Source organism: Stylophora pistillata, chromosome 2, assembly GCF_964205215.1.
Source record: "Stylophora pistillata chromosome 2, jaStyPist1.2, whole genome shotgun sequence".
NCBI lineage: Eukaryota > Metazoa > Cnidaria > Anthozoa > Scleractinia > Pocilloporidae > Stylophora > Stylophora pistillata.
This window is the reverse complement of record NC_142520.1, coordinates 34,641,446-34,651,856: the sequence shown is the minus strand read 5'-3', so window position 1 is coordinate 34,651,856 and position 10,411 is coordinate 34,641,446. Positions and strand designations below refer to the sequence as shown.

Below are 10,411 nucleotides of genomic sequence, written 5' to 3'. Positions count from 1 at the left end.
GTTTAAAAACTCATCTAAGAGAAACCTCTATCATTTTCATACACAAAATACCATTAAAGAACGGTTAACGCGCTTCCAAGGAATAGTTTTAGACAGTTATCGTTTGTTTACTGTCAACTCTTAAAAAGGGGGTGACGTCATTTAATTGCATGATAATACCTGTTCAGCTAACCATAGGGCCCTGCTTTCCAACATAATATTAAACTAGAGTAATTGTAGTCTTCAAAAGTATATGATAACATTTGTCTCCGAGAGGGGTATTGAAAGGTCACTTTTGGGGGGGCCTGGCCCACGGACTAAGTAAGTAAACAAAGAAACCAATAATAATAATGATAACAATACTACTGAAAATAACAGGTTATGATATTGGCCTTTATTCTTTAGGTATGCATTAAGAAAAAAAATGTTTGTTCTACAGAGCCTAAAACACTGGGAAGTAAGAAATTTCGTTGTTTACTGTTTAAACCTTAACGAAGTATATATGACTAAAATTCATTTTGCAAACTGTTGAAGAGATTGCTTAAAGGGTTCCATTTTCCACGTGCAACGTCTATTTTTTTTAACTGCACCATCCTAAGATATTACTTTAAGACAGCAATTATCTAAATTTTTCACGGTACCAGTTTTCTTTCTGTGAAGCAAAATAAAGTCCTCCTACTAGTTAGAAAGTTACGTGAAAAAATTGAGTGTGAGCTTAAAGAGGGAAAGTCTAAAAGGTGAAAAACAATGGGATGGCAGCTCATTTTCTATCAATCTGACGGGTGGTTCCTATTCATATTTTCAATAAAGTAATGGTCACTTGACCGTGGCCAGAAGTTTGATAGCAACATTCCTTTTGCTGATCGTCTCCAGCATTGAAAGATCCACCCCCACCCCCACAGGAATCATGTTCATTATCTCCGCTGCTTCCACCAGAGTAACCACCTCCGCCTCCAGCTCCTCCGCCTATTCCATACGAACCAGCACCCCCTCCAAAACCACCATCGATGTTGTTATACCAGGATCGTCCACCAACTCCTCCCTGAAGAAATCCTTTGCCACCTTCTCCACCATTTCCCTTGCTTCCGCCAAACTGTCGCGAACTTCTCCCACTGGAGTAGAAACCGCCTCCTCCACCTCCTAAAATTAAAAAAAAGGACAAATAATGACCAGTCATGGTAAAATTTACACGATTCCCCTTTAAGGTTTCCTATATAATCTGTTAGTGATAGCTGATTTGATTCCGCTCCAAAGTCGTCCACCCCACATTCCAGGCTCAAAATAATCACTGGATTCTTCAATATGTCCAATTATTCTCTTGTTTTTAATATGGATGAACTAAAAAAAAAACATTAATTATTCTCTTGTTTTTAATATGGATGAACTAAAAAAAAACATTGCGAAAACATTAACAATCGCCTCGGGTCGTAATTTTGAGAACTTATCTGTCGATTCTTATTAATGCCTCTAAGCACATTTCAAGGTTTTTCCGTTTTTTCCGTGGGTTTTTCTTTGCATTTAGCAACTTTTCTCATCATTGCATCGTCCTTCCCAACACTCCACTGAGCGATTAAGATAAAAAAACATGTCTGCAATGCGTTACTCCTCCTGGAAATTATGACCCATCGTCCCATTAGTCCTGTTGTCCCTTGGGTTTGCGATTTCATTCGATTCTGGGAGGAATACACCCACTGTGAGCGAGTGCATAGGGTATTTATATTTGACCGATTTCCATCAAATTTCGCCAAAACATTCAAGGAATAATAACGAACGAACAGATGCTGGGAAATTTTGGTATTTGAAATATTTGTCCCATGGCGTCCATTTACGCAACACGCCTCGCTATTTACTCCAACTTTAGATGCCGATATCTTTAATATCAATCGGAATATCGAAAAAACGTGAGACATTTTTATTGATTGGCGCCTTGTGAATAAAACTGTACAGTTATTTTGCTTGTGCTGCGGGATCCGATACCAAATAAATTCAATAGAAGAACCCGGCCGGTTCAGCCTTACCGACTCCTGACACTTTCTAAAGGACAAACTCGCTTTTTTATATTCTTATCTTAGACTGCATTTGTTAAGCTTTCGTCTGATGCATGGTTTGTCAGGATTTTAGTGAAAATAAAGCACCTACGAATGTTCTCCCGAATTACTCCCGCAAGGTTGAGAATTAACCTTAAAACGATGGGTCCGACTAACAAGTTATCTTCAGGAGAAAAAAAAGATCGGCGAGGACAAAGACAACAACGATAACAATAACGAGTAAAACTGGGGAAAAATACACATGTCACAGTTGTCACAATAAACCTGATCACCTGAATTACCATTATCAGCAACTTGTGCACCATGTCCATTGCTCCCTCCTGTCCATGACCTGTAACCAGGATTCCCTGCGGTGCTCGTGCTAGCATCGCATCCTGCATGTCTCGTGGTGACCACTTCCATCCCTCCTCCACCTCCAGCTATTATCAAAGGGCTATTGTTTCCTTTCACCACAAAGGTACCTCCACCGCCTCCAGCCGAGTTAGAGACGTTATTGATTCCACCTTCTTGACCAACAATAATTTGGATGGTTTCACTTTTATTTAAGGAGAAAGTACCGATCATTCTTGCACCTCTCCCTCGGTATTGACCATTGTTACTGCGTAGTCCGTACCCTCCTGCAGCTCCTATTGCTTCTATTCTGTAGTCACAAGAGTACGGCACAGTCCATTGTTGAATACCGCTAGACAGAACAACTTGTCCGTCGTGATCTTGACCTGTGTAGTGACTACCTAATGTTGTTGGTCCGTTTCTTCCACTTGCTCCAAGACTTGTAAAGATGGCCCTAAATGCTATAGAAATAACAAAAAGATACTAAAATTCTGAAAAAGCAGCAGTTTTTCTAATCTCGAACGGCAGTAGAGAAATAATGATCCAACAATTGTTGGATAATTGTATCTTCTATATTCCTATAATTATTTAAAATATATATCTGAACAGATTGCTTTCCGTTAGATAGAATATAAGTATAAACTGTCAAGTGCTCTTCTAAGCCGATATGTTCCCAGAAAATATTTCTTTGTTTCCGTGTGAGAAAGGAATAGAAATGAGATGAGCCAAATGTTTTACCGTTCGGTCCCCCTACTCAGTTGATAAGTTCATAGCACTGAATTTTTCCCATCTCTTTGGTAGAGCGCTGCACTAGTATTGCAGAGGTCAGTGGTTCGACTCCCGTACAGGCCTGAATTTTTTCAGGTCTGATTTTCACTACTGCTTAAATAGTACTCTTGACTGCGAGGATCGTTCAAAAACTGAATACGTTTCTATAACCACAGTTCAGATATATGAGTTTCAGAATTCTTTTATAGCTTTTTGTCATTGTTCTCTTGACGCTGGTTTAAGTTCGAAATGAACGCTTTAGAGTAAAATATCATTCCTACCTCAAGTCTCCTAATGCATACGGGAAGAGAAGAGTGCATGCTTTGTATTGAATGATTAAATGCTGTTACAGACTCGCACAATTTTCTTTTTTTTTTTTTTTTTTTTTTTTTGTGAGCGAAAAGCCACCTGGATATCAAACTAGCTCAAAATTGACTACCTCATCAATTTGTCAAACTCTGGGATATTAATGACTCTTTTTTTCCCCCTATAATGTTCGCACAAGTATATGGATTGATATACCCATGAAAGTGTTATTGTTTTACTGACTTAGTTGGCAACAGTGAAAGTGTTTTGGGGATTTCGTAAAAAGTATTTTACCTGGTGACAACTTCCCGAGGGAAAATAGCATCTAAAATTGCTATGAAAGTTATGACAGAATGCTCTTTGTTACAACCACACCAAACATTTATTGCTTCTGCTTTTACCACTTAAATCCTTACCATTATTACAATTTTTCCCATCTCCAAAAAATCCGGCTTTGCAAAAACAACTATAGGAGCCGATAGTATTCTTGCAGTCAGCGTTAACGTCACAAACTGGGTTAGAGCCATTACACTCGTCAACATCTGTTCATGAATATGATAGTTATGTATTATTGAATTTTAAAGACTGTTCAAATTCGGTTTTTATCAAATGAATTGATAATGTAAAGTTTTTAAAACTTGCGTTCGAACGTTAACCCTTAGTCAGAGTTTAGAAACTCTTCCCCTGAATCATAGTTCACTAGTAATTATGTACTATCACTGAAAGGGGACGTGGGAGAGGATATTGGAGGGGATCATATGGTTTTCAGGGGGAACACAGCTTACGTTATTCTTGCAGTTAGCGTTGGCATCATAGGCAGGGATAGAGGCGTTATACTCGTCAACGTCTACGAATAAATGAATCACTCTATAATACCGGGGCGTAACTCGTTTAAAGGGATTAAAAAACTTTACCATCAGATCACTAACAATACGTCATCTTGAACTATGATTTGAAAGAATACTCTCAAGCCGTAAAAAGTTTCAGATCGTGTTTCTAATGGAGTAATAGTATTTTAACTTTCTTCCCACCTTTGCAGGTATGTCCATCTCCAGAAAAACCGGCTCTGCAAAAGCAGCGATACGATCCCAGAGTGTTTTTGCAGTTAGCGTTCACATCACAAACACTAATGGACGCATTACATTCGTCAGCATCTGTCAATGAATATCCAAATAGTTTAGAACAAAATTATACATTGTTCATAAAAAATCTTGTCAATTAAGTTATCACAGTCAAGAAAAATAAATAAATAAATAACAACCACAACTACGAAGAGTGCGACTAAATACATGAAATCGCTCATGAATGACGGGAGTCACGCCAGCCCATTAACACATGTAAGAGAAATCGACCTATTAATTTTTGCGTTTCTTCGCTTCAGGGCGGTTGTCCTCCGAATACGGGATGGTAAGAAGAGCGAACCTTCTTCTAAGGAAGCTGTACTGCTGCAGTCTCCAACAACACACATTCCGGGCATAATTCCCTAGTTCTTTACGAATTTGTAGCGTGACTGCTTTCTTACTAAATGATGTGAATGATGTCGAATCGGTTCCCGGGATGATGTCATGAGCTAACCCCTATTTCTCGGTCGTTAACATGAAGGATATTTGAAAATTCATAAGAAATATAACTAAAATAAACGCGGCATTGAGTTTTTCGACTTTGTTTTTAATAGGACAAAAAGATTAATTTTATCGAAAACAATTTGGGGGGTTAGTAACACTTTGACAGTGACAGTCTTTTTCAGGAATACAATCCTTTTTAGTGCAAATGCGTTCTGTTAAACTGTCTCATTCTACCTTCGGTCTTCATGTCACAGTGAGCCAAGACAGGAGTGTCAGGTTTGATGAAATTCAACCAGTATTTTCCGCTGACAGCTTGTCCACCTTCACTTGACTTGATTTCCTTACATGAGTCTGCAGGCAGCTCTAGAATGGAACCGAGATGAGCTAGAAAACAAGGAAGTAAAAACAAAAAAACCTGATTTCTCTCCCCTCTAAGACAGTTAGCTGAACAAAAGAACCTAAATGCTCACCTCTCTTCATATCTCGCCTGAAGTAATATCTCTCAGAGTTGGGTACAAAATCTTCAGGCCTGGCTTCCTTCGTGCGGTCGCTAAGCTCACATTTGTCTTGGGTGAATACATAGTTAAAGCTTTGGCATCTGACGTCACGATAACATTCCAGCAAACACACATCACCGAGTGCTGCTCCAGTGATTGTTTTAAAGATGTTGTTTTGAAGCATCATACCAAAAAAAGAGACTTCGCGTGTATCACGATGGTATTGAGTATTTACTGGATGAAACAGTAGCAACAGGAAGACAAAAGCTGGTAAGTAAAAGAACTCTTGGGCACCCATTGTAGTTATTAATCTCACCTGTAGTGAAATCATGAAATTTTAGAGCATAGTGACTGAATTATGTGGCCTGTACAGAACAGACTGCAGAAGCCCGCATTGTTTTACTTTGTTTTAAGCAGTATGACATATCTTATACACGCAAGACGCACGGTATGAAAAGCCCACGTCAAATTTAAAGCTTGATGCGAAAAGGCGTGCGTGAAATATGACACGTGTCGTTAGGAAACGGATACTAAAAACAGTTTCATTTCACGTGCGTACATGGTTAAATCAAAAGAGTTACGTATTTCCCAATTAGAAATGGTCAAGGAAAGCTTCTTAAATGCCATTACTGAACGGCAAACATGTCTTACTAAGTATAGCGAACGGTAGTCGCTCTAAGCATGCAAAAAGAGACAGATATCTAAATAAAGTAGTGTTTTTTCATGAGCCAGTTTATGCGCTATTGACCCGCTATATACACTACCATACAAAAATGTGAGACATATTTTTTCTATGTGAAAACTTCGGGTTGATTTTCACTTTACAAAAGGTACACTCGATTTTTTGCAATCATAATTTTTAAGATTTTGTTTCGTGAATCTCTCAATCTTGTTTTTCTTTTTCTTGCTCAATAGTTGACTAAGACTATGACTCAGCACAAAACGGAGCGTGCTCAAGAGTAAAGTCAAGTTCAAGCTTGTGTATAGTCTAACATCATCAAACCTGCGTGGAGGAAACTTCTCTCAAAAGCGTATCTATAATTCAGTTAGCTTTAGCAGGTCCTGATATCAACGAATTGTGTTTTGAAATTATTTGTTTGTAGACTTGAATAAACATCCACCCAATTAATTAGAGGTATATTAAGGTATAAGTCTCCAGGGAAAAACCAAAGAAATATTTTATAATACGAATCATGTCCTATAAAAGCAATGTTTTGTGACATGGTAGCCATCATTTTATGTTTTAAACAATCATTTGTATCGACTATACAATTATATCGACTGGCTACAACTATGTCAAGCCGAATACTTCTTAAATCATACAGTTTAACATAACAGTTTACGATTGATGATTTTAAAATTTGTTACTTTCTTTCCAATAAAATTGTTTCTATCATTTGGCTCATACATTTTCAAAAATCCAGTTCAGCATCGCAATTAAAAATTGAAAACTCCAGCATTGGTTTTAGACCATTTCACCCACTTGTAGACTTATGTCATCAATTATTAACAGCTTTTACCCACCGAATTATCTTTTGTTTTGTTTTGTTTTGAAAATACTAGGCTTAAAGAGTATTTATTTGAAGTTAACACATATGATCCAAAACATGGCCAACCAAAACTAAATTCGACGAGAATTTAAAGCACATTTAAAGCACATTTAAAGCACAGTCCGCCACGGCACCTTACAAATTGACCGAATGAGAAGGCATTGGATCTCAGCCTTAATTGTTTTTCATTTTTTAAGGATAAAATTGTCAAAATAAAGTATTTTTTGGCGGACTGTGCTAAAAATCTTCATTACCGTTTTCCTTGTCCATGTGCCAAACTATTTTTAGAAACATTATATTTGCTCGTATTTAGATAAACTGTTCTTCAAAATTGCCTTTAGACACACCCTTAAATCCATGAATTTCCATAAATGTCATATCACCATATATGATATGTGAAAATTTGAAGTCATTGCAACAAATCTGTTATGAGATGTTTTATTCTCTAGATTGTCAAAATTTACCAAAAGTTAGCCTTCATACCACTTTACATTAGTGATTAAACATCGGTTGTTTGGGTCTAGTACCAGATTCCCCATAACGAAAAGCAAAGGAAAGTTTTATTTTTGGTAATGTTGTGAGTATCCAGGGCATGTTATCATGATTTTATAAATAACATTGCCTCTGCGAATGTAGGAAAATGATCTTTTCGGGAACGTAATGATAATGGGAAATTTTTAGCAAATTATGTCTTGTCATCTTCTTCTGTTTTGCGGCCAAATTTCGCACCTGCGTCGGTGTAATGTCGATTTCGAAGAATAAAAAGCGAACTCGAATCCAAACTGAATGAGTGGTGCGCCTTCATATTTTCAGATTCCTGTTAAATTGTAGGAGTTAATATTTGTGGGTAATTGTGAGTAACTAGAAAATGTCACTATTCGTGTATTCATTGACCGATAAAGGTTTTAAACTTCTCATAGAAACACTATTCCAAAGCGAAGTGGTACGCACCTAACCCTTAGTTAACCAAAAATGCCTTGCACTGAATCTAAAGGTAATTTGAGTGATGCGAATTATATAGGCTACACGAGCCGCCATCTTCATTATCGCATTTAAGAGCACTAATACTCCGACAAGAACCAAGTGATCTTGCACAAATGCCGTGGAAGGTTTGGGTGCCTAGTTTCAGAGATGTTGCTAATTAGAGAGCATATACCCTGTGCATGATTAAGGGCAACTTAAATTAATACGACGCGGGAATGAGACAGAGAGGCTAACGTGATCCATGAATTCATGAACCAATGTGAGTCGTAATTTGCCTCCTGAAATAATGTGACCTATGAAAATTTTTCTTTCATTTATTAAAAACCCGAGATTTCCCTTAAACCTTGAACACAAGAAGAGAGATTTAAAGTATTCCCCATTAGATACGTGAAATGTGAACTCTTATTAAATTTGTGCTTGAGACGGGATCAGGACCCTCTTTGCTATCATCTTTAAGGAACAGAAACTAACCTTGTTCTCCGCATTTCCATGCTATGTATCACGCCTTCGTTTTCTATCTTAACATTGACAATCTTGTCCAGTTTGCATTTGATATTGCTGATCTGTCGCCGCCAAAACGCCGTTTAATAGTGTTTTTTTTTCTGTCCTCAAATGTCTTATAAAATCTCTCGTTATCAGCACACCTCTTGGCAAAAATGTTCTTATTTTAGATGATCCAATTAAGGAATTCAAGGTAAGTTTTCCTCTCAGTCTTTTATTGCAAAGCATTCTGCAAAATGCCTAAAAGAATATAAAGCGTAAAACAGAACACAAAACATGAAAGAGAGGCGTTGCTTTCTGAATGCTACATGCATTAATGATGATGATTTTAATTTGTTTACGGATTAAAGTAAGGAAATTCGCAACTGCATTAGAAAATTAAGTCCCGAGTCTCTAAGAAGGAAAAATAATAGCTCATTTTTCACACTTATTTCCCTAGTCTCTGTGCTTCTTATTTCCTCGACACCATTCCATGCTTAGAATTATATGTATTAACCAAAATATTGAATTGAATGTTTTCATTTATCTTCACATATATTGCCTAATCCGTATTCACATTCAAATTCAACCTAAGATATGGCTTCCCCAAATATTCCAACTTTAAAGGGATCATTTACGGTTAATAATCATAACTTAATTTCTTTCTTTGCAAATACTTTTGCTTTTCATTACTTCCTAAGGTGTTTAGTTTAACATCAACACTTATTTTGAATTGTTAGACCTGCTTGCATTTTAGTGTCATCAATTATTAAGAACTTTTAAGCAACAAAGCTTTTTCCTTTTCATCGAAAATCTACAGCTAAGAAAGCTGCTTAGGATGAGTTTACTGTTTTATCAGATCCTAAATTATCTATATTTTTAGCCAATATAAGCAATTCGAATGGTTTAGAGACCTTTCCGCATTGCCGAGGGTGTCAGTGGAGTGATGGTCATTTTAAAGACTAACGGCTAACCCAAATGGCATCGAAAATAGGAGACGTTTTTTGCCTTGACTTTTTTTTAGTACTAACAGTTAAAATTTGTAAACTCTGACGCCTAAGGCTAATTTTTTGGCTAATTTTTTTGGTTAACCTCATCGAGACCCTAATAGCGGATGAACGCAACTTTGATAGATGCTACCCAAACAGCTCTTTAAAAAATACGCAATGTTTTCTCCTTGAAAACCTATGTTCATATTTCAATTTTCTTAAAAATTTATATGCTTGAGAGTAGCTCCTCTTCCTGATCCGAACGTATGTTATTCTTACAATAAAGCGAAAAATTTCCGCACAAGTCAATGCTAATGAAAATTGCCAAGAATGATCCCGTTAGTGAAAAAGTGTCTCATCTTTAGACAACATAGCCAGAAGATACTTGTGATTTGGACTTACGTACCTGAGGGAGTATCGCAGTATTTCTTTACTTTTCAAGATCGATAGAAAGACCTTTGAAAACGAAATGTTTGTTTAAATTTTAAATGCTGTAACGGTAAAGCAATATAACATGATACCGCATTTAAAACCTGTCTTAAAAATGCCACCATAATTATTACCTTAGACTATTTTGGCTGAAACCCAAGAGTAATATTCCTTTTGCCTGAAATTGAAAACAAGATATCCTTTTCACAATGTTAATAAGGAAACTTAGGTTTATTTTGCTTGCAAAATGCCTCAGAATTTGTTGCTCTTTCTATTCTTGCTAAATGTCTCAGAACTCGTTGCTTTTTCTATTCATAACAAAGCTATGAAAATGTTCTTTTTGACTGTAAGGAGGCCGGGAAAAGTATTTGTAACTATGTTATAACATAGAGACCGAACGTAAAGTGGGTTTTTTTGCGTCTTGATTGACAGCCAGATTATATCCCGTTCAGTCTCACTTCAATAACTTAGTCATTGAGCATTTTT

General features: G+C 36.8%; 1 protein-coding gene across 2 annotated transcripts; it reads right to left on the bottom strand.

The window, feature by feature from the left end:
* Window positions 1-351: 351 nt before the first annotated feature.
* LOC111345400 (uncharacterized) lies at window positions 352-9,982 on the bottom strand. 2 transcript variants are annotated; one of them, XM_088747177.1, is made up of 7 exons: window positions 9,903-9,982; window positions 5,467-5,809; window positions 5,231-5,380; window positions 4,463-4,585; window positions 3,848-3,973; window positions 2,300-2,818; window positions 352-1,119 (listed from the first exon to the last, which is right to left on the bottom strand). In XM_088747177.1, the coding sequence occupies exons 2-7, from the start codon at window positions 5,789-5,791 to the stop codon at window positions 773-775; spliced, it is 1,590 nt and encodes a 529-aa protein (XP_088603303.1). In that variant the 5' UTR covers window positions 5,792-5,809; window positions 9,903-9,982; the 3' UTR covers window positions 352-772. The 2 variants fall into 2 exon arrangements, with proteins under 2 accessions (XP_088603303.1, XP_022808409.2); XM_022952674.2 differs by lacking the exon at window positions 9,903-9,982 and having other exon boundaries at window positions 5,467-6,701.
* Between the last annotated feature and the right edge of the window lie 429 nt (window positions 9,983-10,411).

Bases quoted from the DNA above. Each gene is read 5' to 3' on its own strand.
- LOC111345400 (XM_022952674.2), bottom strand. From the start codon at position 5,824: ATGATTTCACTACAGGTGAGATTAATAACTACAATGGGTGCCCAAGAG. The intron at 3,974-4,462 runs GTGGGAAGAAAG...ATTCATGAACAG, and splicing joins AGATGGACATACCTGCAAAG to ATGTTGACGAGTGTAATGGC. The intron at 1,120-2,299 runs GTGATCAGGTTT...TTTTAATTTTAG, and splicing joins TGCTGATAATGGTAATTCAG to GAGGTGGAGGAGGCGGTTTC.